Genomic DNA, 26,475 nt, shown 5'->3' with positions numbered 1-26,475 from the left:
ATACCACAATTTCATTTTATGATCGTGTGTGTATATGTGTAGATACACACAACATATATAGAAAGATGGCCATATATAAGGTTAAATTGCATATAAATACATTGTATTATAAATATAAATATTGTTCTCATTTTTATAATGCTAGTTTAGGGAAAATCTAAGAAGGACATGAACCGAATTGATAGTAAATACCTTTGAGGAAGGTGATTGATGTATAGAGTTTCATTACTTCATTACATAATTCTAAGATAAGTAGGAGGATTTTCTAATTTATTTATTTAAACATTTTATTTATTCATTTGAGAGAGAGAGACAGAGAGAGAGAGAGACAGAGAGAGCACAAGCAAGGGGAGAGGCAGAGGGAGAGGGAGAAACAGACTCCCCGCTGAGCTGAAAGCCTGACATGGGGCTTAAGCCCAGGACCTGGAGATCATGACCTGAGCCAAAGGTAGACGCTTAGTCGTCCAAGCCACCCAGGCACCCCAAGTAGGAGGATTTTAAATGACTTTTACATCTTATCAATGTTTTCAGATTAAATAATCAAAATTGGTAAATTGTGTCAGCCAAAACTTAAAAAAGGATTTGCTGGAAACAAAAATCTCCAAGATGTGACTATAAAGCTTTTTTATGATCAGGAATGAGTTTGCATACAGGAAGTATAACTTAGAAATTATAAACTATTTGACAATGCTAAGGGCACCTAAAGACATAAGGCTCAAGGCTTGTGTAGCAGAAAGAAATACAACATCCATATTGCACTTGAGAAGCTAGAAATTGATGTGACACTTAATCTACCAAGGGACACATTTTGAGAGAATACCCACTAGCAACAAGCCCTCGGAAATCATTCAGCCTACTCTTTAAGAACTTGCAAGGACACGCACTGAGCGTAGAAGTGAAAACAGCATTTCCTCCTACAAGCTTCTGGTCCTTACAAAGTCATTTCCATAACATATACCTGAGGATAAGTATTTAAAATTCATTCCTATTCAAAGACCTGGAAGTTATTTTAGGACAAATAAAATGAAAGCCGGCTGTTGCTACTTCGTAACTTGGGGATGCCCAATGCAGAGGAATTTGAATAACGGCAATCAAACAAGGCAGTAGGTAAGTGATTTATGGGATATGTTTCTGTTCTGGTGCTGTCAGATTTAGTGCTTGCATGCCAACTAAAGACTCAGGACACTGTAAACAGACTGAATGAAAGCTTCCAGTCTTCATCCAGATGAAATGTTTTATTTGGTAAAATTTTAAAAAGTCATCCTCCTTAGTCCAGATGACTAATGAATTGAGCCATCACACACGGTACCTATAAAGGTCATCATACATAACCAGGAGTAAGGATCTCTGTGCATTGGCTAAGAACAGCAGCATGCTTGTGGGATCTAATATTCTTCCTGGTTGAGCACCAAACCCCAATCGAAAGTCTTTCCAGGGTTACTGTGCCATTTATAACGAAGAGTCTTGGGGCAGAAGTTTGACTTCATTTGAATTAAAGAACAAATGATTCAATAATACCAGCACTCGATACCTCTGGAACTTAAAAGCATTTTTGACAATCTTTTACACAAAAGTGTTTATAAAGTTCTGAAAACCTTGGCAATTATACCACTTCCAATTCTGTGATTTTTTAAAATTGTTAATTCTCTAGGTTCTCATGAAAGTCCTGGAGAAAAAAACCCAGCTCTGGACCTATTCTTTAATATCACTAAATACAATAAAAACCAACAGACTGAATCACAACTATTTCTTTGCTGATTTCCTTGCCAAGGAAATCTTGAAGAAGAGTTTTAGAATAGAGAACGGCCTTAAATCATGATGGATGTGTGTACGTGAAAAGCTGAAAACTAACCACAGATATGGAGAGGAATACTTCCGATCTAAAGAACTGGAGATTCAAAAGGGAACTTCCCCACATGTCTCATCTGATATATCTTCCATATTAATTTTCCTTTTACTGCTCACCTCTTCAAACAACTCCTACAGCATTTAAATTACAGACTATCTTCAGTTATTTACTATGTAAGTTTTTCCAGACAGTGCGGTTACACATTACGTCTTCAAAACCTGACTGAGGAATGCATGCACGAATGGTTAAGACTTTACCCCTCAAACTAGACTGTAATCAACATGGGGCAGGAGTAAGCACTGTATTAGAGTTTTCACATTCCCAGGGCACACATTTCCAAGGCCTTCAAAATTCACGAAATTCATAGCATAACTCATACATTAAATGATTTCCATAAATTAAGAAATGTATAACTGAAAATTTTTAGTGACTCCTTTGAGCTACTTTTGAAAGTTACTGAATAGAGAATGATGAGTAGAGAATAACTGCCAAGCCGACTTGAGATTGGGTAAAAATTTAGGTACACTTACTCTCAAGAGTCACACTACTGTATCCCAGTCTCCATGGTTCTGGATTCCAAATTTTGCATTAACAAAATGAGAAGTGACTATTAGTAAACCATCACACAGGTGCACATGAATTTTTCTAATATCAAGAGTCTAATGTTTACCTTTGTCTCTTAGTGGGATTAACTCAGGATATAAACTCACGGCCCCCAAAATACGTATAGACTGGATGATTAACATACAAAAGAATGGTTTGAATTCAAAAAGTGCCTTCCCTTTCCCTTCAGGCGACAAGCAGGTTAGGTTTCAATAAAAAGAATCTAAATTTACTTCTAAAGGCTTTTAATTTACTCCATTGTCTGCTGGGGCTTTGGAGTCCAATGCCCTGTGTTCAAATTCGGCTATCTCACCTTTTTGGGATGATACTTCGGGCAAATAACTTCATGTTTCTGTGTCTCACTCTCCTACTCGATGCACATAGAAAACATTGCATCACATCAGCTTCTGTGTGTGTGACTGTGAATTAAATAATATAATTCAAGTACAGAAGAAAGTGTTACATACAGGTTACTTATTATCCCTGTTATCAGTGCACCTAAAAATATACCGAATTACCTATGATTTCCCTCTTGTGTATTTTCTTGCAAATATTTCTTTCTGTTGCTGTTGTTTCACAGGTACCAGAACTCAGGAAAAGACTGACAAATAATTCACTTCTGGCTTCACCCTCAACTTGAGCCTCACCTTTAGAATAGTTTTCCAGTAGAACTTTCTGTGATGGTGGAAATGTCCTACATCTCCACTAGTAACCACTAGTGACATGGGGCCGTTGAACTTGAATGTGGTGTGACTGGAGAACTCATTTGTAAATTTTACTTCGTTTCAATCTATGTGAGAAGATGGATGTTTGCTGAATCTATTGTGGGATTCATTTCACAATATATGTGACTCAAACCATCATGCCTTAAACATATACTGTGATGTATGTCAAGTATTTCCCACTAAAATTGGGAAAAATCCATTTAAATTTAAATAGCCACATGTGGCTTATGGCCATCCTCTAAGCACATGTGTAATAAGGAAATGAAAGCCATTATTTGGGGCTTGAGAGTCCAATATTTGACCACTTGCCTAGTTTCCCTTGAACTGATAGCATTCCCATGTCTTTCAACTACCCTCAAATTCAATAGTTCCCCCGGATATAGTTACTGAGACACAAAACTATGTTGGTCACTTACAAAGAGTTTACTTATATGCTGCAGAGTTTAACTTGTGTATGTCCTAGTTAAGGTCGTGAGCATTACGGCTTCAAAAGGACGGTAGTGATTATTTATAGTACTTATAGATCTATTTATAATTCTTATAATAGCCCATACCTAGAGAACCAGATCTTATTTACCATGATACTGCCATAGCTTTAAGCAGTACTAATCTATTTTTTTCCTGAATCATATGGCGGGTGGGAAAGGAGGGAATTAACACCACGAGTGTAAACCATGCCTTAGGCACACAAAACTTACTTTCATATAGATTATCCTATTTAATTCTCAAAAAATGATGCCCAGGGGCGCCTGGGTGGCTCAGCTGTTAAACGTCTGCCTTCGGCTCAGGGCATGATCCCAGGGTCCTGGGATCAATTCCCACATCGGGCTCCCTGCTCCACTGGGAGCCTGCTTCTTCCTCTCCCACTCCCCCTGCTTGTGTTCCCTCTCTCGCTGGCTGTGTCTCTCTGTCCAATAAATAAATAAAATCTTTAAAAAAAAATGATGCCCTGAACTAGGTAGGTCACAGTTTCTCCATTTTCCAAGATTAAAAAACTGAGCTCCTATGACAGTTTAAATCAAATCATTCAATCTCTCATACCCATACACTTCTAACTGTTCTTTGACAGCTCACCAATGCCTGGAAGTTAATATATTTCAGCAGTTGATTTATTCCCTCATTTTTTGGCCAGGTAACATTAAAATAAAGAATATGTACTCTCTTTCCTCTATTCAAACTACAAAGAAAATTGAGAGAATGCCCTCTCTACTTTTCTACATGCAGCGAACTGAAAATTTAATACTAGTAGTTTAAATAATCCATTCTTCACAAAAGTTTGAGACAAACTACTCCCTTTGATTACACTGAGTAGACGTTTCAGATATAAAACAGAAGAGATACATAAAAGAAGATGTGGAAGTTGCCAAGAACTAATATCTTTCTTTTTCCAAAGGGCATATAGAATGTAGTGTTCAAATATGCAGGCAATAAAGTCACTCTTTCCATGATGGAAAGAATGTTTCCACTTGCATCCCCTTGCTGCTTTTAGTTTCACTATATATTTGCCTGAAGAAAACCTCTCAATAAAATTATTTGAACATTCACGGTATCAAGGTATCTAAGGATAACTACCAAGTGGCTTTAGAAAGGATGAAAATGCACTCTTTAAGATCAAAATTATTAAAATGAAAAATATGGGAAAAATTCTTTCTGGTACCACAAGCCTCTCCTGGGGATTCTGCAGTAGGACCTTATGTCTCAGACAGAGTGAGCTGTGATTAATACAGTAGGCTGAATTCACTGGATTGAATTCAAAATGGACCTCGCCTCTCTCTTCCTTCTCCAGATATATTCCACTCTAGAGAGAACAGGTCTCATAGCAAAATGTAGTGTAATCTTCATGCTGTAACACCATACCAATAGTCACATAAATTTTAAAAATATGAAAAAAAGGTTTCTCATATCAGAATTCTGACATACCCAGTAAAATCATGAGGAAATCCCTTAAATAATAAAGATAGAAAAATATGTTAAGATTCTGAATCATCTGAAATTATCTCCGGCATAAGGTAGAATGATGCTGGCAATGAAGTTCAAGCTTAGTGCTCAAAGTTCAGGCTTAAAGGATGAGACGGATAATGAAAAGCTAAGATGTAAATGAGCTGAAAACTTACATCCGCTTGAAAACCTGCACACGGATATTCACAGCATGCTTTATTATTTAAAGCATTTATTTATTTAAACATGCTTTATTCATAATTGCCAAAACTTGGAAGCAAGCAAGATGCCCTTCAATAGGTGAATGAAACTGTCATACATCCAGACAATGGAATATTTTTCAGCACTAAAAAGAAATGAGCTATCAAGCTGTAAAAGACATGTTGGAACCTTAAATGTATACTACTAAATGAAAGAAGCCAATCTGAAAAGGCTATATATTACATGATTCCAACTATATGACATTCTAGAAAAGGTAAAGCTATAGAGACAGTAAAGTAATTAAAGGTTAGGGAAAAGGGAGGGATGCATAGGAGATTCACCATGACATTCATCACATGGGATTTTTAGGGTGGTAAAACTATTCTGTGTGATACCATAATGGTGGATATGCATCCTTACACATTTGTGAAAACCCATAGAACACACAAGCCCAAGAGTGGATCCTAACGTAACCATGGGCTTTGAGTGATAATGACGTGTCAAGGTAGGCTCATTATTCGTAACAAAGTTACCATTCTGTTGTACTTCCTGCTCAATTGAGCTATGAACTTAAAATGGCTCTAAAATTTAAAGTATATAAAAGCATTATTGTTATTGATAGTTGCTTAAAAGCACCAAATGCTTCACAAAGGAGAAAAAAATATGTTGTTAAACAGAGAATGCATTCTTTCCATTTTTATGTACATTGTGCCTAATTTTACATATACACCCATATGGGAGTCATTATATAAATGCTACACTACTATGAAAAGCTTCTGTTCTCCCAACTAATTATTCACATATGACTAGACAGAGATTAGCTTCTTAAGAATTTCAAAAGTCTAGTCCTACACCTTAAAATTCAATTAATTGGTATGGCTAATGATTTTAAATAGAAATCGTTTAATCTGATAAAATTCAGACAATCATTATTAAATCACAACTCCATATCAGTTGTGACACTTGGCACTACAGACTGAAATACAAACAAGATAAGGCCAAGTTTCCTTTCAGGAGACCCTCAGTGTCTTTGAGAAAAAGACTTTAAAATCATCATTTCATATGGTGAGAAATACAATAGAAGTTTAAGTATTTAAATAGAAGTTACAATTTAGCTCTTTGGGAAATTCCAGGGTGTGCATTTAACTTTGGGGAGGGATTGACTGGATATCATTATAGGAAGGCCTTACAAAGGAGCAGCAATGTACAAAATTGAAGGATCTCAAATGCTCAACAGGCATAGAAAAGAAGGGCAGTACATTCTATAAAGTTAAACATCTGACGAGACCTGAACAAGCATTGGGCGTTAATGGATGAGTGCAGAAGGCATTTGAAGAGAAAACGAGACCAGAAAAGTCAACTGGGCCAGAATCACAAAGGGTATTTTATACCTAACAAGAATTACCAATATTATAATCCCAATCAGGGTTATAAACTCAAAGGCCCAGAAGTGGCCAGGCAAATCAAATAAAAGAATGAAGAGGCTAGCTCCAGTGGACTATAAGGAGTGGTGGGGATTGTGGAAAACTGAAGAGCTCATGTCATGTCCAGGAGGGGCAGTCATATTTATTTAATTCTAAGTCCTTACCATAAAAAAAATATAGTTTCAATGTTGTTAGACCTTCCATTTTTTTAGATGAATTTGGAAATTCAGATATTTTCATGTGAAAAGTCCTTGACTTTGTACGATTGAATGTGTAGACAGATGCATGTGGTTGCCTGCTTATAATCTTACTGTTCCTACTGGGGAGTAATGAAAAGATTTTAATATGTTAAACCAAAAAGGAATCCATCTATACGTGTCCTCCGGAAAAATAATTATGTCGTTTGTTGTCAAGGGTGAATTGAAGGAATGAAGAAAAAATTGTAGATAATCCTATAGAAGTAAAAAAACAAGCGATTTCTCTTTGTTCTGCCACCTTTGTCTTCACAGCTGGAGTATCAAGACTACATGAGTAAGGCTTCAATGGGAAGAAGAGACACTTACACTCTGTGAATATGAAAGATTTCTCAGAGAAAGAGCTGTTGGATACTAGGCACAGCAGTCCCTCAGATTCTCAACAAATTAATAGTAATTGTTAATTATTAATTATAGTGGCTCAAACAAAATGATGATAGTTTTAAGGACATGCTTGAGAATATATTTTAGTTTTCCGTGTCCCTTCTAAACTAAAGGTATTACATTCAGGAAACGAGAAAGAAAATTCTTTTAAAATGTGTCCTGAATTTCTTCCTTCCCCACAAACATTTTGTACCTTTTAAGGCATAATAATTTATAATTATTGGCAGCAAATTCTGAGTTCACAGAGTCACCGATTCTAATACTTTAGTTAAAACTACTTTTTGGTAGGCATGTGTAAAATATCCAACAAAGAAAAGTGTTATCAGAAGTCCCAAGCTTGTTTCCTGAATGGATTCCAGGAAATCCAATTTATTTTAGTGGCTAACATACTTCCAAACACCTTTTGAACAAAGACTTTCTCTCTCCCTCTCTCTCTCTTTCTCTCTCTCTCTCTCTCTCTCTCGGTTTGTTTTGGTAACTTCATTGCACTGCAGATTTTGGTCACACTGTTAAGTGTTCACCAATAGGGGTATTTCCCTAGTCTCTCAGTAAATCTGAAAAATGGGAATGTTAAACTTATAGTAAATCAAAGAGGCAAGGTTTATGCCTCGAAACTGCAACTGACCAGGAATAAGATATAGTCACCAAAAACAGTTACTTGATCTATTTAAACTTTTGGAACTTCAGATCTATTATGTTCATTTTTTCAAATACATGTCTACTTTTGACCTATTTATGAAGAAGGCCCCGAGGAGAGCTGAAACATAGTTACAAGTTACATTGCCATATCTGTAATTACTGTAATAAGCCCACATGTATTTAGGGGAAAAAAATTAAAACAGATGCTCCACATTTGTATGGTGATTTAGTTACAATTTGTTTTTATCCATCTTCTAATGTTTTTCATTATTATGCTGTGCATTCATATCTGTTCTCCACAGTCTAATTAGAGTGGACTTTTCAAAAGGCAAATTCAGCTTCCCAGTGCTTTTAGGATAAAGACAAAGCTCCTTATAATTCAGCTTCTACTGTTTGTATTAGTCTTGTTCCCACATGCTGACCCAGCACCATGACCTGTCAATCTCCCCCATTGGCTCACCAGCTTCTGCTCCCACTCTTGCATGCTCTCCGTGCTCCCTCCCACCACACAGCCCCAATGCATAACGGTTCCCTCTGCCTTTCCCTTACCTCTTTGCCCAACTAAGTTTGGCAAGTCATTTGCTTACGTTTTTTCTTGAGCAGAAATGTAAGGAGTGGTGTGAGAGGGAGCCCACAGGGCTCATAGCCCTTGGGTAACCATGGGGTTATACTGTATAGAAACCCATGATTTTCCCCCCAATCCTACTCTTCCCCTGCCTTTCCAATTGTAAAAGAAAACACCAAAATCCATTTCTTCACTTATGAAACCTTGGACCAATCTCCCTCACCTTTCCTACCCAATTCATCCAAATCCCACCAAGCCAACTAAAGGGGAGCAGATATGCCACCCCAACATATCCCACTTTGGCATATTGATTATTTTGAAATAAAGGTACTTGAAAACAGCCAGAACAAAAAAGACACACCCTACTTTGTCTCTCAGAAAGCAGGAGATAAATCTCCCATGTAAAAGCTGCCCTCCCTGTACCAGGAGGGTAGATAGCATCCTTACCACCAAAAAATGGAAATTTAGGGCCAAGAAGTCTATATAAAAACCTTATTACCCATCACAGGTGATGGATATTGAGGAGGGCACGTGTTGTGATGAGCACTGGGTGTTATATGCAACTAATGAAACATTGAACGCTCCATCAAAAATTAATGATGTACTACAGTGGCTAACTGAACGTAATAAAAAAATAATAAATCTTAAAAAAAACCACCTTATGCTTCTTTATTTCATCATCAATATACTACCCCAAGTCTAAACCACTTTGTCTTGACAATTCTTCACAAATGTATTGTTTCTTTGTCTTAAAGGTATAAAAGCTTCCTGCTTTGGTCCCTTCCTCAAGTCAAATATTTTTATGGGACTCTCAAACATATGAAATTAAATTTGTTTTTCTCCTATTAATCTGTCCTCTGTCAGTTTAATTGTTAGACTAGCCAAAGAACCTAGAAAGGAAGAAGGGAAACATTTTCCATCCCTACCCCACCAAGTTTCAATAGATCTCAAAACCATCTGCTTCTTTCCAGTACCACCGCTAGCACCTTAGGCTAATGGTCATTATCTCTCACCTGACTAGGGCAACAGCTTTCTAAAAGGGCTCCTCACTTCCACATTCACCTCTCCATTCCAATCCATGTACCGTACTGTCAATGTCATCTTTTTAAAAGATTTTATCATGCTCCTGTTTAAAATACTGCAATGACATAATGTTGTTCTTAATATAGAGGACAATATCCAAAAGACTTAGCTCTGGTCTTGCTTTCCTAGATGCTATGTTCTGTATTTGGAAGTTCTAGATTTCCTCTCTAATTCCCATTCCTGCTTCAGAATAATATAAAAGTCCTTTTTACAAGACTAAGTCATGTTGCCCTCTTAAAGCCGCTCATATGCTTGGATTTTCCCATATTTATACATAACACACTTGTAATTCACTGTTAGCTTATTAGCTTAATGTTATTCTTCCTTCCCTGCTACTCTATGTAAAGTACCCTGTCCTGCATATTTTCAGTGTTTAATACATGTCTTTTGAATAATTGATTGAAAGTCATCAATATAATGTATGCTACGGTGATACAAAGTTTGACAACTACTGGTACAAGTGATTTACTGAGCATCTGTCGATATTTGTTTGTTTGTTTTTAAGATTTTTTAATTTATTTATTCGACAGAGATAGAGACAGCCAGCGAGAGAGGGAACACAAGCAGGGGGAGTGGGAGAGGAAGAAGCAGGCTCATAGTGGAGGAGCCCGATGTGGGGCTCGATCCCAGAACGCCAGGATCACGCCCTGAGCCGAAGGCAGACGCTTAACCACTGTGCCACCCAGGCGCCCCGATATTTGTTTTTTTATACATTCATATTTTATTTACTTAACTAGACTGTAAAGCCCTTTGAGAGGGACGGGAATGCCTTACTCTTCCTTTTATTTATCAATATCGTGAACGCAGTAGTCCAAAAAATGTCTGTCAGTTGAAAATTCTAGATCATCTGTGAAAGACTTCATATAGGGAGGTCAGGGAAGGCATCAGCCAAAAGACAACATCTGAGCAGAGACCTAAAGGGAGTGAGAAGCAAGTCATACACGTATCTGAGGAAAGAATACTCTGAGAAGATAGAAAAGCAATTGCAAAAGCCCTGTGGTAGTCGGGACCTGCTTTTTGGGTTCAAAGAACAAGGAGGTCATTATGACTGCAGCACGGTAGAGTGAGAAGAAAGTCACAGGAAATGAGATCCGATAGTTAGCTGGGGAACAGAATACGTAGGGCCTTATAGGCAGTCATAAAGATTTTGGCTTTTAGTCAAAGTAAGTCATGGTGCCATTAGATAATTTTGAACGAAGAAATGGCATGATCTGATTTAAGTTTTAAATTACTTGATGATTTAATCCATGTTAAAAGTTTGATGCAATGTAAGTACCGAGAAAATGCTTGCTTTATGATGACATCCCACGGCATTCAGTAAGTCTGAGAAAAAGGATCAGATAGCTCCTGCTCAAACTTTAAACAATGTTTAAATATACCAAATATGATAACATGGAAGGAAGTATGGTTGGTTCCTCGTTTATGATTTTCAATATATATAATTTATGCATATGTATTTTTATATGTTTTCACACGCATTTATTATACATAAAAATATAAAGATTAATCTCTCCTGTCTTAATCTTCCCACTGTACCTATTTAAAGTCTGTGTATTCTGAGTTTTGTATGTCTGTAACACTATTTTTCACTGGGTTGTGATCATCGAGAATAAGTTCTTAGTCTGGGAAGACCATGAACTTGAGATGAGCAAAAAAAAAAGACCTTTATTTTTACTGTTCTTTAACTGAATTTTGATATTCTTTTATTATGAATGTAATCAAACTACATAGCTTTCTCACCAACAGAAATTGTGTGGTTTTATTTTCTATTACATATGTTGCATATGTCTGGAAATATAGGTTTACTTTCTCCTATACTGTAAAACTACAGCATTTTTTTTAAGATTATATTTATTTATTTATTCGACAGAGATAGAGACAGCCAGCGAGAGAGGGAACACAAGCAGGGGGAGTGGGAGAGGAAGAAGCAGGCTCCCAGCGGAAGCGCCTGATGTGGGGCTCGATCCCATAACGCCGGGATCACGCCCTGAGCCGAAGGCAGACGATTAACCGCTGTGCCACCCAGGCGCCCCAAAACTACAGCATTTTTTGGAACCCTCTTCCACTGTTGATAAGAATGCATACTGGTGCAGCCACTATGGAAGACAGGAGATACCTCAAAAAATTAAAAATAGGGCGCCTGGTTGGCTCGTCAGTTAAGCGTCTGCCTTCAGCTCAGGTTATGATCCCACAGTCCTGGGACTGAGCCCTGCATCAGGCTCTCTGCTCAGCTGCGAGTCTGCTTCTCCCCTCCGCTCTGTGATCTCTCTGGCTCTCACTCACTCTCTCTCAAATAAATAAGTAAAATCTTTTTTAAAAATTAAAGATAGAACTACCCTGTGATCCAGTAATTGCACTATTGGGTACTTACCCAAACAATACAAACACACTAATTCAAAAGGATATATGAACGAACTCTTATGTTTATTGCAGCATTATTTACAATAGCCAAACTATGGAAGCAGCGAAAGTGTCCATTGATAGATGAATGGATAAAAAAGATGTGGTTTATATACAATGGACTGTTATTCAGCCATAAAAAGATTGAGATCTTGTCATTTCCAACAACATAGATGGATCTAGAGAGTGAATTCTAAGTGAAATAAGCCAGAGAATGACAAATTCCCTAAGATTTCACTCACATGTGGAATTTAAGAAACAAAACAAATGAACAAAGGCAACCGAGAGAGAGAGAGAGAGAGACAAACCAAAAAACACTCTTAACTATAGTGAACAAAAGGTTACCAGAGCGGAGGTGGGTGGGGGGGTGGGTGTAACAGGTGAAGGGGATGAAGAGCACACTTATCTTCATGAGCACTGAGTAATGTCTAGAATTGCTGAATCACTATATTGTGATATATAGATACAGTATAGCGCTGTGTGTTAATTACATTAGAATTAAAAGAAAAAGAAAAAAACTTTAAAAAAACTACAATATTTTCAAAACCAATGCCAGGTTAATAAAATAACTAAATAGATGCTTATTTTTTAACTTGTGCTTTAATATTTATTTTCGATATTGTAGTAACCATATTTCAACAAAATCGATTCTGTTTTGTATGTGTACTCCTATATGTTTTATTTCAGGTATTTAAAGACATCATTGTAAATAAGGATCGGCAGGCTTCACCCAGTGGTTAAAGGAGGCATGGCGCAAACACAAGTACCCCTGATTTGGAGGAAGTCTAGGACTACTTGCCTTCACGTCCTGCATAACACCTAGTACAAAGCGGACTCTCAATAGAGTTCCTGCACTTACTCAGAAGTCAGTTCACTCCCATTTTAAGATTCCTATCTTCCTTTCTACTTCAGGGGGTTTAATTCTTTTGACCAACTGTTGATAGAGCTAAGTTTTTCATTTTGTTTTGATTTTAGTGTTGGCTTCAAGTTACAGGAATTGCTGCGTTTCTTATTTCTCACGTGGAGCGGCGACACTAGCAAAGCACCCATTAGATGAACAGCCTACACTGTGTGAAATTAGACACGACTAGCAAAGCAATGTAAACACAAAATACATCCTAGACAGCTTCATGCATGATACGTAATGCATTTTCAAACCGCTAAGAAAACAACAGCAGGTATTCGTGTAGTCGGCCCCTAAAAGCTTAAGATACAGTTGAAGAGCCCCACACTCTATAAACTCAATTACCTCATCTAGAAAACATTAGGCCATTGCTCTGTAATGTACCAGTACCACATACTTGGGACCACATACACATATATGATGAGAAATTACATTTTAAGTCATCTAGCCATCCTCAGACATTTTCAAGTTAAAAAGAAACATTTTCCCTCAAATTTCCAGCCCCTTAAAAAAGGTTCTTGTTATAAAATCTGTAAATGCTCTACTTTAAGAAGTGGCATGCATGTTCATTATTGATTTATTTAAATGACCTGAATTTCTCCAAAGCATGGAGTAAGAGCTCATTTTAAACTAATTAATTCTCTACTCTCCATATGGTGAGAGTGACTTTTCGCGACACAATCTTCCATATCCACAGCGCTTTGACACAGCAGTGGCCACAGTCAGTGCTATCAAATATCAGGAAAACAGTTCCCCCGTTACACTCCTCGCCCGCCTGCCTGCATGTGGTTAAATGCAGGATGTGAGACTGTAAGTGGGAGAGATGATGTCATTGTGGAAAAATTCCATCAGGTTTACTTTCACGCTCGGGGGCAACGTTCTGCTGATGCTATGAAACTATGTAGATGAAAAAGTGTGTGTGTGTGTGTGTATGTGTGTTTGTGTTTGTGTGTGTTCCTCCTTCTAATCTCGAATTTGTTTTAATTATTTTTCATGCTTTCAGAAGTTCAGTTCGACGTGTTTTACTTTTAGTCCTATGCTTCATAGGCTTCTAATGCAACCATTATTTACACTACCCAACAATAGCTTACAGTTTTAACTTTTGAAGGGAAAGAACTGCTGAGTAGTTTGGAAGGAGGGTCCTTTATCAGCAGATTCGCATACATTTGTAGCCTCTGAAACTTGGTAAATGTCTAGGTTAAATGTTGCCACCTAGTCTCTCTCCTCTCCCCCTCACTCTGGAATGTGGGGATTCTTCACAGAGTGCCAAATGGGGCTAGAGATGCCCTCCCACACCTCTTAGTTCATCAGAAGCAAACTTCAATATGAAAAGAACATTAGAATTTGGGAAAATGACCTCCTCTCACTTATATAAGAAGGCTGGCAGCTACTGGTCTATAATAAATAAGTAAGGAACCAAACATGATAATAGGAGATGATATTTTACTCTCTTGTAATTTGAGGGCAATTCTAAAATAATTCTGATTCTTTTCATTTGCTTCTTTATACATAAAAAGAAAACCATCTCAAACATGAGTGCTTGTCACAAAGGTTAATTCCATACTTTGCACCTGGTTATATTCTATTTGGCTAGAACCTGTAAACTTGTCCAAATAATTGTGGAGTATGCAAATATGCTTCCAATTTCATCATACAGATAATTCAACAAACTTTATACTGTTGAAGTAATTTTCCCAAAAAAACCCCAACCCACCTTCTTAGACAGTGGCTATCTTGGCCACCCACCAAAAGAATTACACAAGAGGGACAGTGGCAATTCTTTTATGATTTACTGAGGACAACCAAATGAGAATCATTTAATTAAAATTTTGACTTTGTGATAAAAGAGGAACAAGACGTAATAATAATGTATAGGTAGCAGGAATGGTCAAATTAATATACTGAAATCCACTTAAATCATTGCAACAGCCTCATAGATAAAAGCACATTGGGCACTGAGATGTGTGCACAACCATTATATTTTATAAAGCAGGTATTATTATTTTTAGTTGGTGTACTTTTGATTTAGGAAGTAGATGACACACACTCAAAATAAAAAATTCAAACAACTATGTGTATAAAAACTTTTCAATGTATTCTATTCTAAAGTCAACACATCACCACCTTTCTTACCAACCACACATATGCACACAAATACAGAGTAAATAACACCATCTCTTGTTCCTAACATATGTTCGTCAATCATCTATCAAATTTTTAAATAACATATATAAGTAGGGACTCAGTTATTATAAAATATTTGTAGTTCATAACATTCTATATTATTAAAAGTTGTTGAAATGATGAACTTGCTATACTCCATGATCATTTTCATCTCCTTTTTGAGTTATCCTTTAGTTAATAAAATAACACATTTTTGAAAAGCCAGTATCAATATTTACTGCTCATTGTTCCTACACACTGGAATTCTCTGATTCCCTCCTGTAGTTTTATAGAAACTGTATTTTTTTCCTTCGTTGTTAAAGAGTGTTTTGGTAGATGGCTAATTAGGGACTCTGAGGAGAAACAATGGTTCTTATATTCCCATTTCACTCACCAACTATTTTATTGGACAAAAGGGGCAGTTATTGAGAAAAAGATGCAAAGAAAACACCCTCCACAGTGATTTCATTTTTATGGCTCCTTCAGTAATTGAAAGCCAGAACCCTAATTATTCTAGTAATACCTGTTTCAAGTCAAAAATATCTCTTGAGAACTTATTCCATGAAAGGGCCTACAATTATTCTTTTTCTTAATTATCCATGATGAACAAATTCATAAAACCACTAGTTATCACTCTTCCGATCCTTATTTTACTGGAACCATGGTAAACACTATAAACAGGTCTTGAAAAATCATCCTCAAATGGAATAAAACATTTGGATATTAATATACTCATTTTCTCATCATTTTTACCTTTAGATAATACTCTGAACTCCAATAATAATACACCGTGCGACTATATAAAAACATTTGCAATGAACTAAATGACCAACCTCCAGAATTCTCTTACTAATTTAGACCTCCGTGGTCTATTACTTTGCCAATCTCTCGTCAGCACTTCTAATGTCCTCAGATCCTTTTTCTTTCCCTGAACCACCCCCAAATTCTCCAGTTCTCTGTTTTCCCCATTACCTAAAAGTCAGCTTTGTTCTTAACGATTCTGAACATCAAAGACTTTTGAGTTAAGACAAACCAGCAGAGGGAGAAATTTCAAACTTGGTGAGAATAAAAGTCCTCATGATTCCAAATCAAGAATTTCTAAAATTCACTAACAAGAGCATTCTCAATCTGCAGGTAAATATCTACATTGGGCCATTCATTCATTCATCCGAAAACATATCTACTGAGCACCCGTACACCAGATTTTATGATAGACCTATATACAAATAAGACAGTAACCAGGTTCTTGAAGACCTTAGAGTCTAGTAAAGGGATACAAGCAAGCAAACAACTAAGTATAACAATATGGTCCAGGTGCTCTGACGGATGGAGACACCATGAACATGGAGGCCAGTACCACCTATACAGTATGATCACTAAAAGCATCTCTACTCTTCCAAGATCCCTCTTCCTTTTCTTTAGGAAATGATCCCTCTCTCATTTTCTTCAGTCTCAGAACATGTCAATCAAGGTGAGGCCATGACCTGGCCAGAGAGCAGGCTGTTAATCACACTAATCAGATTCCCTCCTGCTAAAATTTGAAACTTGAGACAAATGATAAATGGATTGAATTGCTTCATGTTAATGAGCACCGACAGGTACTAGGTATTACTCATGCTTGTGTAGATTAAATTTAGCCTCCGTAGCAACTGATAAGTTAGGTACTATTATTAGCTATGTGTTACAAATGAGGAAATTAAGGCACAGAGAAATTAAGTAATTTTCCCAAGCTAATTGACAGTGGAGTCATGATTTAAACCCAGGAAGTGTGGCTGTTGAGTCCACACGATTAACCACTCCGCTTAGTTGAGCTCTCCTAAGGTGTTTAAAATGATTCATTCTGACGGTGGTACTCTGAAGTGACTGCCCAAGTATCTGTTTTATAACTTTGGGAGTTGGTATAAATCCTAGGTCCTCCAAAGCTATTGGTTTTTATTTCTGTAGCATCAGAGAGTAAAGTTCAGGCATTGGGCATTAGAAAAATACGAGATATTTGGAATTGGTGTTGAGGCTGATACTGGAACAACACTGGAACAGAAAAGTAGCATTCTCTTTTGGGAGAATAAGCTGTTTGGTGGGCTTTTAAGCTTACACTATTTTGACATCCCTTTTATGAAAAAGAATACAGGATTATGAATATAAAATCAGATATGGAATTAGGTATTTATTTAGGATAATAAAAGAAGGCACAACAAATAAATAACCTTTAAAAGATGATAAACACTAGAAACCTCAAAAGTGTGCAAAAAGAACACAGTATTTTAATTAATTAACTGCCTGACAGAACACTGTTTTGCTTTTCCTTATAGATTTTGGCTCTATGCTTTCTCATTGCCTCTTCACGAACAATAATTTAGAAATATTTTCATGGGAGAACAGAAAGATAACCCAATCTTTCTTTTAGCATGGTTAAGCCAAACAAAATAGTTCAGGATATTCTCTTTCAGCCTCATAACTTGTTATTGATAAATACCATAAATTTTGAAATCTACAAAAATTCTGTTGTCCTAGCTAGAGAAATTGATCAAGTTTCTTTTACATGTGAGCTTTTGGATGCAGAACAATGCTCCACAGAAGACTTGTGATATAAAGAATTCAAATAATGCGATTTGCACTTGGTATTGGCTTCCGTCCTTTACTTAATTCCTGTCTCATGACCAGTTTCTGTTTCCCAATGGGAAGGAGTTAAATTCTTATCTTGGGGGAGGGGCAGAGACAGGAAGGAGGGAGGATAGGAGGGGACTCCCTCTCAGGAAGTAGGGAAGGTACATGGTAGATTCCCCTACCCCGGTATTCTCCTGGACCAGGCTAAGAAAGGAGTACCAGTTAACCTGGACGTTCCTGGAACCATTGCTCTGTCCTTAAAATCTCAGCTAGCCGTAGTCAGAGCTGATGATCTCCACCACGTATCAAAATATTGTGGCCTGGATCACACTGGATTTGAATCCATCTCACGGCCTAATTCCAGGCCAATAGAGGAATTCCTGGCTGACTGGTTACACAGTCTCAACATACATTTAAAATCTTGAGTGCCGCTAGTGTGTTATGGCAGGGTTCTTCTCCATTTGTGTAATAGACTTTGAGGGTGTTCGTTTAAGGAAAGCAGGATGTAATTTTAGATTTGGCAGAATTAATGTGCTTTACCTGCACTAACGAGGATTCAGTGTGCTAGCATGGAGAGCTACAGATGATCCTGTTAATAGTCGGCCAGATTAGCTAACACAAACGCAGACGCAATGCTGCACACACTAAATGCCACTAAAAGGCCAGAAACCACGCGGTAAAATATAGAGGAAGGAATTCAAACCTGGGAAAAGACATGTTGCATGCAATTGATAATGTGCACCTCACCTAAGCCCGCTTCTTACAGGGCCACTCTGCGGGGCCCAAAGAGGCTCTATTTTTTACTAAGATATGAAGAACAGGTTGGTGAGGAAAGTTTCAGAATTTCCTAATGTGACTTTTCACTCCAGAGAGAGGATGCTGGTGCCAAGAGTTTTCTCTTGTTAATGTGAATGGGCATTCTCAGGGTGGCGAGAGTATGTAGTGACACTTACCTTTCATAGGCAAGTCGGATATGGTTGCCAGAATACAAAGTAGGCTAATCTAATCTCTTAGAATAATTTGCTCCACAGGAGATCTGACTATGGTTTATGAATCATGAGGCCTTTAGCTGTAAATTGAAAGGCAACTTCCTAAGTTCTTGATTTGTATAACAGAAACAGCAACAGCAACAAAATGAGAGAATCTTTCTGATGACCCTTAGACCAGAGCCGATTTATAGACCCAGGGCCCACTGAATGGAAGGAGTAATGATCTCAAGCCTTTCCTTTAAAGCTTCCTTCTAATCTTTAAAGGGACCTGAATAGTTTGCTACACATTAGGGAAAGGGAAGTGCCTTATGGAGATCAAGTGACAGATGGATTTTTGACCTAAGCCCAAGCTGCACTATGACTATTGTGCCTTTGTACATATAGAAGTTATTTTTATATTTTTCCCTGAATGAGTCATTGGCAAGGGTAATCTCAGCAACTGTCATAATTTTTACTCCCAAACATATGGGATAAAATATCATAACTCAGAAAAAATCAGAGATTCACGCTACTGTCAATGACCTGAACACTGCAAGGAAAGTGATTTCTATTACATCTCCGTTCAGTTCAAGCCAATATAAAAGATGGATGAGATGCTGGCAACAGCAGGGAAATTATAACAAAGTAACAGTTTCACTCAGGGTTGTTGTTCCAGATGCGGTGTTTCTACGGAAGAGTACATATTAGAAAATATCCTAGGGGTGCCTGAATGGCTCGGTGGGTTAAGCGTCCGACCCTTGATTTAGGTTCAGGTCACGATCTCAGGCTCGTGAGATCAAGCCCCACTTCAGCCTCCATGCTTAGCCTGTAGTCTACTTGAGATCCTCTTTCTCCCTCTGCCTCTGCCCCTCCCCCTGCGTACGTGTGCATGCCTCTCTCTCTCTCTCAAAATAAATAAATAAAACCTTTAAAAAAGGATAAAAGAAAATATCCTAGTACTTAGCATTAATCTATTGGTCTGGAAAATGCAATTTTCTTAATCCTGATACATAGAAAATTCCAGAAGCTGTTTGCATACACTTGACAAAATAACCAAAGTGTTTTACTATCCTGTACATCAGCTCAGGCTCTGTGACATGTCAACACCACACAACACACTCTTTTGTTAGATCATGGTATTTTGCTGACTTGACATTACAGAGCAGGAAAAGTAGTCACGCCAGACGGCTTCATAACAGACATGCACTGCAGACAGTAGAAGATAAATCACGTGACAACCCAAGATGGGGGTTTTGCCAACTAAATGAAGTTTCTGGGTCCAGGAGTAGGGGCCATGTAGGAACACTGCCTTCTTTGTAAAGGACACCATGCAAATGTTCCTAGCTTGCTATTGTTGTCTGATGGAGATTGAATCTCCATCTTGGGACACGAGGGAGTATGGAATTTGAAATGACCATTATGAGCTTAGTGCCAGATGATCAACTTGGCCACATTTTTAGTTGTGCCAGCAATAGTCTATCACCCATAGATATTCTGTCACATTCGGCATTAGTTCAATTAGGCTTTAAGATCCAGGTAAATTCCATAAGTCCATCATTCACTTCTTATTATGCTCTAGCAAGCTTACTTTTTCATCCTGCTGCTTTTGTTTTCCTTAGCCCACACATACAGCAACCCAGATCAAGGCCCATATCAAGTCTCTTATGACTAGTTGACTATGGGTGGGGGAAAAAAGTCAAGCTCCTTCTCATATCATTCTATATGCGACATCAACATTTATTGCTATGTATTAAAACCCCATTTAGGCATAACCCTGTAAGATGCACTAGAAGAGAAACACTCCCCATGAGAAAAAAAACTCAGCAAGATATTTCATTGTTTCTGATTAATAGATGAAAGATTTTCCCAGTGGTCAAGAACTTAGAGAAATGGTGACAGGGGAATTAATTTTATACTGGGAAATAATTTACTTTTATATATTTAAAACTTGAAGATATCTGTATTTTTTTAAATCCTGAGGAACTGGACTTTATTACCAACTTTTCTTTTCTTTTTTTTTCTTTTCCTCTCGGTCCCAGGCAGCAAAATAACCCATAAAAAATAATTTATTTCCACATCATTACACCTGTATTCCCTTCATTTATCATGACTCACTCTGTTGGCTTAGTTTGCTTTTAAAAACCATGAATTTCTTAAGGAATACACAATTATTTTAGTTGCACAGCCAGATATAGATGATTCTAGATTAACCGCAGCTGAGATTTTCTTTTCAAGAAAAACCTTTTATCACTTCTACCATCCTTTCTTGTTCTGTCAGAGGTATCAGCCGTAAACACACATTTCTGGATTTCTCTCAAATCAATCTTGATAAGATGTTCTCTAAACAAAACGTGCTATTGATTTTTGAGTGGAAAAACTCTAATCTCTATGTTTTATTTAATTCCTGGATGGTAAAACATCCTGAGGTAGTGTTATCTTGCAGCTCAGAGAACTAGATATTCCTGATGGGCAAGTGTACTATGGACATTCTATCTGACTAGGATGTTCTTTCCCCCAAACAAGGACTGGATTCTACATTTAGATGGTGAATGTTCAGTTCCTTCCTTGGAGCATAATGTAGCATTCTACTAGGTAACAGAACTTTTTTGTCTTTTCCCTTCATGTGCTTCAAAACTGATCTAACCACCCAGGACTCTTTGAAGTCAAAGGAAGCTCTGAACCCAGGGAAACTCTGATGTCTGGGGCAGGGACTCTCAAGATAAATGAGACAAACAAAAAGGAATGTTAGGAGAAAAAGAGAGGTTGAACCCTTTGAATGTCGTGCACCATGTTGATGCCCTGGTGGTTGAGAGAATCTTGTACACAAATCAGCAAGTCATGACTGGTAGAAAAAGAACAGAGTAAATATACAATAACAGTTGAATTCTAGCTGGACCAGGAAGTGAAAGTTCATACACAATGTAATAACTATTCTGTCTTGACTGGAGATGCCAACTTTGAGTCAGGTAACTAAGGGTCAAAAAGCATAAAATCTGACCTTGGATTTATTGCTTATTTTGGTTTTCCCATCCCAATGGGATATTGGAAAGATTAGTTTTGGTTAGATTTTTGCCTTTTAAGGTCCTGAGCTCCAGGAATATCAACATTTGTAGTTAGAGTGAATTAATCATATTATGGTATATATAAACTAATCAAAATCAGATGATACATTAAACTGCTGCACACTAGTCTCAAAAGCATCCACCTAACTATTGCCTAATTCCTTGAAATTTCTGCATTGTTTCCATGCAAAGTGAGAAAATACAAAGGCTAGGATTAACTACTGGTAGCTAACAAATACAGAGAGTCTATTTCTATGGATCTATTGAAGCCAAGAAAGAAAAAATCATAGGATATCATTTATTTTCATTCACAGCATTTTATCACACATTTTATCATAGTACGCTATGACTCATGGATTTATAACTATAATATTAAATATGTAAACTGTCTAATATATTTGTTAAATATACTTGCAAGTATTAGAAGTGTTTAAGTCACTCTTAACACGGACATACTTCACACATACCAGGCATAACTTCCTTGCTCAAATGTGTTTACACAGCTGTAAAATCCCCAAATTAAAGATCAATCAGGAAAAGTAAAAATACTGCTATGAGAATGTGCATGTGAGATTTAAGTGCTAGGAGAAAATTACAAAGGGCTTCTTGTGACATGACTTTAGGAGGGATCCACTGTGTGGTTGATTTTCTTAAAAGTAATTCTGTTTTAACATCTCCCGAACTATAACAGTTTCACTAATTCATCAAAGGTATTGACCAACCTATCTGTATTTACCACTATTGTTTCTAGATTTTAAAATGCCAGGGTGGAAAATAATTACACACACACACACACAAGTAGACAATACTGTAGCCTACAGGTTATTTATACGCAATTTGAAAGCCTCCTTTTTTTCTATGGGAAATGTCCACTGTACACTTAACTACCTGGGTTTTAGCGAATTTATTCTTGTTTAAAGCTAAATTTAACAACAGCAAAATCCTGTACAATTTCAAAAACATCTATTCCTGTTTTAGACAAAAGATGGATTGAAAACAAAATTATATTGGACTTATAAAAATGCTCGTGTCAAACTTGGATGGATTGACAAAATTATATTTATGACCGATAATAGCTGTGAAGTATTAGCCATTTGGCTTCTCATCTATTGAAAATTTCCTCATAAAATGTAAAAAAGAAAAAGTAGCCTTCTTTGCATTTTTTTCATATAGTAAGACACATGGTATTTTGATTTAAGCTGCATATTGCTGGAACTAAGTTGTGAAATATATAAATTCTGCCAAGGACACAGAAGGTAATTCAGTCAAGACTAATTGTGTCAACTTCTAACTCAGATTAAATCTGATATTTTGAGCACTAAAAGTGAGGTCATAAAGAGTATTTTTAAATCTACACTTGTTCAATTACCATAGTTGAGTTTTTATACTAAAATATATTTATCATAATCAGAATAAATTTGAACTTTATATTTAATTAAACAAATGGCTTAGGGTCAAGGAAGTATTTCAAGTTTAATAAAACCTTCCTGCAGTTTTATTCATCTTGAAAGGAAAACTTAATTTATTTCTCTTTATGTTTTATAGTTTTATTATAAAAAATGATATAATTTGAAATGAATGTTTCAAAGGAAAAACAGCTATCAAAATCTTGATCCACAACTATTCTCAATATTACATATTATCATGGAGACTTAGGGCAAAGGTACACCTATTTGTATGTATCATGTTAACGATGGACATTTACAAAGTACTATCTTTTTCTTCTAGTTTCTTCTAGCAAATCAAAAATTTTCCTCAGGATCTCTTCACTCTTTCACATAAGGAAGGGAAATAATGTTTATCTAGAGTCTTTTTTGTGCAATGCTTTCTGAAAAGTATGTATGCATAATTATTACTCCTACTTTATGGATACAGAAACTAAGGATACAGGTCTAATTAGTAAATAACGAAACTGGAACCCAAGCCAAATGTGCTCAAGACCAAAGCCTTTGAATTATGGGCTAATGCTTTGGGGGTCGGCTTACTCTTGATGGTCTTACAATTACAATTCTATTTGGGGATCTCAGTTCCTGTGTGTGTGTGTGTGTGTGTGTGTGTTTAAGATTTTATTTATTTGACAGAGAGAGCAAGCACAAGCAAGGGGAGGGGCAGGCAGAGGCAGAGGGAGAAGCAGACTCCCCACTGAGCGGAGAGCTGACATGGGGCTCCATCCCAGGACCCTGGGATCATGACCTGAGCCGAAGGCAGACACTTAACCCCAGGGGCCCCTCAGCTTCTGTTTTATAAAGCATAAGCTTGCAAAACAAAACCAGAACCCCTTACACTCGCCTTTGTAGAGTTGTTTATTTTTTGTTACTATGAAGGATTTAAGACCTTAACATTGAGGTAATGGTCACTCTTCTTAACAATAAGCAAATCAAATGGTAGTTTCAGGACCAATACAATATTACCATAATGCTCTCCGAAGAATCTGGGCCCAGCAATTTTTCCCCCTTGTTAATTATTTCACAGTGAACTTTCTGTACAGAGTGTCCTCTTATTAGGCATGGTTTCCTCCTTGGTAAGCTGAAGCAGAGGCCAGATCCATGACAGCGGAGAGCACGGCAGATCTATTGACTTCCTAACGGCCCTAACACCAAGTGCATGAGCATGTTCACAAGCAATCTGTCCATGTCTATACTACACACAGTGAGCTAAAATGAGGGGGCACTGGGCTCAGAAAGAGGGTGTCCATATACAAGTCCTGCTCTGTCACTCATGACCAGGGGATCGTGCACAGACCACCTAGTCTGCATCTCTCCGAAAGAGAGAAAAAAATGAGCGCAGTGCCTCCCAAATTTTGCTGCACATTAGAATCACCTGCAGAGCTCGGGAGCCATCCCAACCCCCGGGCTGTACCCCGCAGGGATTAAATCAGGGTGTTCAGGCCCGGGAGCCCAGTCTGACTGCATTTGAAAGATACTCTAGTGGTTCCAAGGTGCAGCAAGGTTTGGGAGCCACTGAATGAACGAACAGTTTCACAGAGCTGCTTTTAAGACCAAAAAAAAAAAGAGAGAGACTTAGTATAATAGCATATAGCACTTCACAGAATGATATGAAATACAATCCCCAAAGTAAGTACAGTGCTATAAAAAAAAGACATTCTTTAAGGAGCTTGATTTTTGTTCAAATTTTAGTTTGGCAATCATAAAGAAATGATACACAGTAATTAGTTTTGCTCTTCTTTTTTTTTTTTGTGCCAGAGTTGCAATCTTTAAGAATCTAACAATTCTTAAAATTTCCATTTCATTCATTTCAATTTTCATTTTCATTTCATTTAAAGCTGTTTTCAACAGTATTTTAACCTTATTTTTTTACCTTTTTCCTTCTCTATTAAAAATTAGGAAAAGTATCATCTGTCTTGTTTCCTTCAAAAAGTATCAAGCACCATACTCTCATGATGTGCTTATAATAATCATAAAAGAAAATGTGGGGCACCTTCATGGCTCAGTCAGTTAAGCGTCCAACTCTTGATTCGGCTCAGGTCATGATCTCAGTGTCCTGGGATTGAGCCCCAGGTCAGTCTCTGCACTCAGTGGGGAGTCTGCTTGAGATTCTCTCTCTCCCTCTCTGGATGTCCCTGCCCCCCCTCTCAGCCCGTGCTTGTGCGTGGTGTGCTCTCTCTCTGTATCTCTCTCTCTTTCTCTCAAATAAATAAATAAAATTTTAAAAAGAAAAAAAAAAGAATATGTACAGAAAAGAAATCTGAGCAGTCAGAAAAAAAAAACTTGTCCGAAGTGACTTAGTTCAGTGCTACAACTTATTTAAAACAAACAAAAAATTATACACTCTAGACACTCTGTTCTAATAATCTGCCATAATGATCTATTTGGAAACAAAGACCTATTTAGTAAAGCTTTCTTGGCCAGATTTTTTTTTTCATCTCCTGATGACATACATCATTTCTGTGCTAAATTTGTAATCAATACATCGGATTCAACCAGTTTATACACAGTCCTTGCTTTGTATTAATACCATCAATTTCCATAACCTTCTAGTTAATTAGACTTACCAAAAGGATTATGTAATTTAAGCAATTAGAGTGCAAATAACATGTTGCCTAATTAAAATGCACCCTCTGCATTTTGTTAATAGACATATTAATACACCCATTGACAACAAAATACTAAAATTAAACTCTGTTCATAAGCAACTACAATGTAATCCACCCTCTGAATGATTTCTGCCTGGGGATCTTTTACCTTTGGGGGCTTGTTAGCATCCACGCCCTCTTTGAATTTCTCCTGCATAGTCTCTGCAAGTTGACAGAGCAAGGCACCATTATCCAATTTTTCCATAAAAGTTTCTGCTGTAATCTCCTTCCCTGCAATAACAAAAAGAAGGATTATAAAAACACAACCATTCCCCAATGCAAATGTGACATTCATGCCAACATATTTGAGACAGGCTTTATCACCAACATTTCTATTCCAGCTGAGTTATGTATATCTGGGATGGGAACTCAAAGAAAGAATGGTTTCTTTGGAATTTTACGTTTTCCTTTGGTGGCAAGAATCTCAACATTTTATATTTTCATAACATCATTTCAACTGCATAAAAATTGTATTTCGCGTTAAAAGTGGCAAAATGATATCCTACCTGCGAGTCCCATCACTTGGCAATCAAGAGGAGTAAAAACTAACCAGTCAATGAAACTCAAACAGTTTTACCAACGATCGTACAATCTGGCCTCTGAGATTCATTTGGTT

General features: G+C 37.2%; 1 protein-coding gene across 4 annotated transcripts in view; it reads right to left on the bottom strand.

Annotated features, from left to right (window-relative positions):
* GAS2 (growth arrest specific 2) overlaps positions 1-26,475 on the bottom strand; it is a 128,158-nt gene that overhangs the window by 83,155 nt on the left and 18,528 nt on the right. For all 4 annotated transcript variants that reach the window (XM_087855348.1, XM_087855347.1, XM_087855349.1 and 1 more), the window contains one exon: positions 25,969-26,090. In XM_087855348.1, the coding sequence (XP_087711474.1) occupies positions 25,969-26,090 (122 nt within the window). The remainder of the gene's footprint in view (positions 1-25,968; positions 26,091-26,475) is intronic.

Source organism: Ursus americanus, chromosome 24, assembly GCF_024610735.1.
Source record: "Ursus americanus isolate L20-20 chromosome 24, mUrsAme1.1.p, whole genome shotgun sequence".
NCBI classification, from domain to species: Eukaryota; Metazoa; Chordata; class Mammalia; order Carnivora; family Ursidae; genus Ursus; species Ursus americanus.
This window is presented reverse-complemented; position numbering and strand designations above follow the sequence as displayed.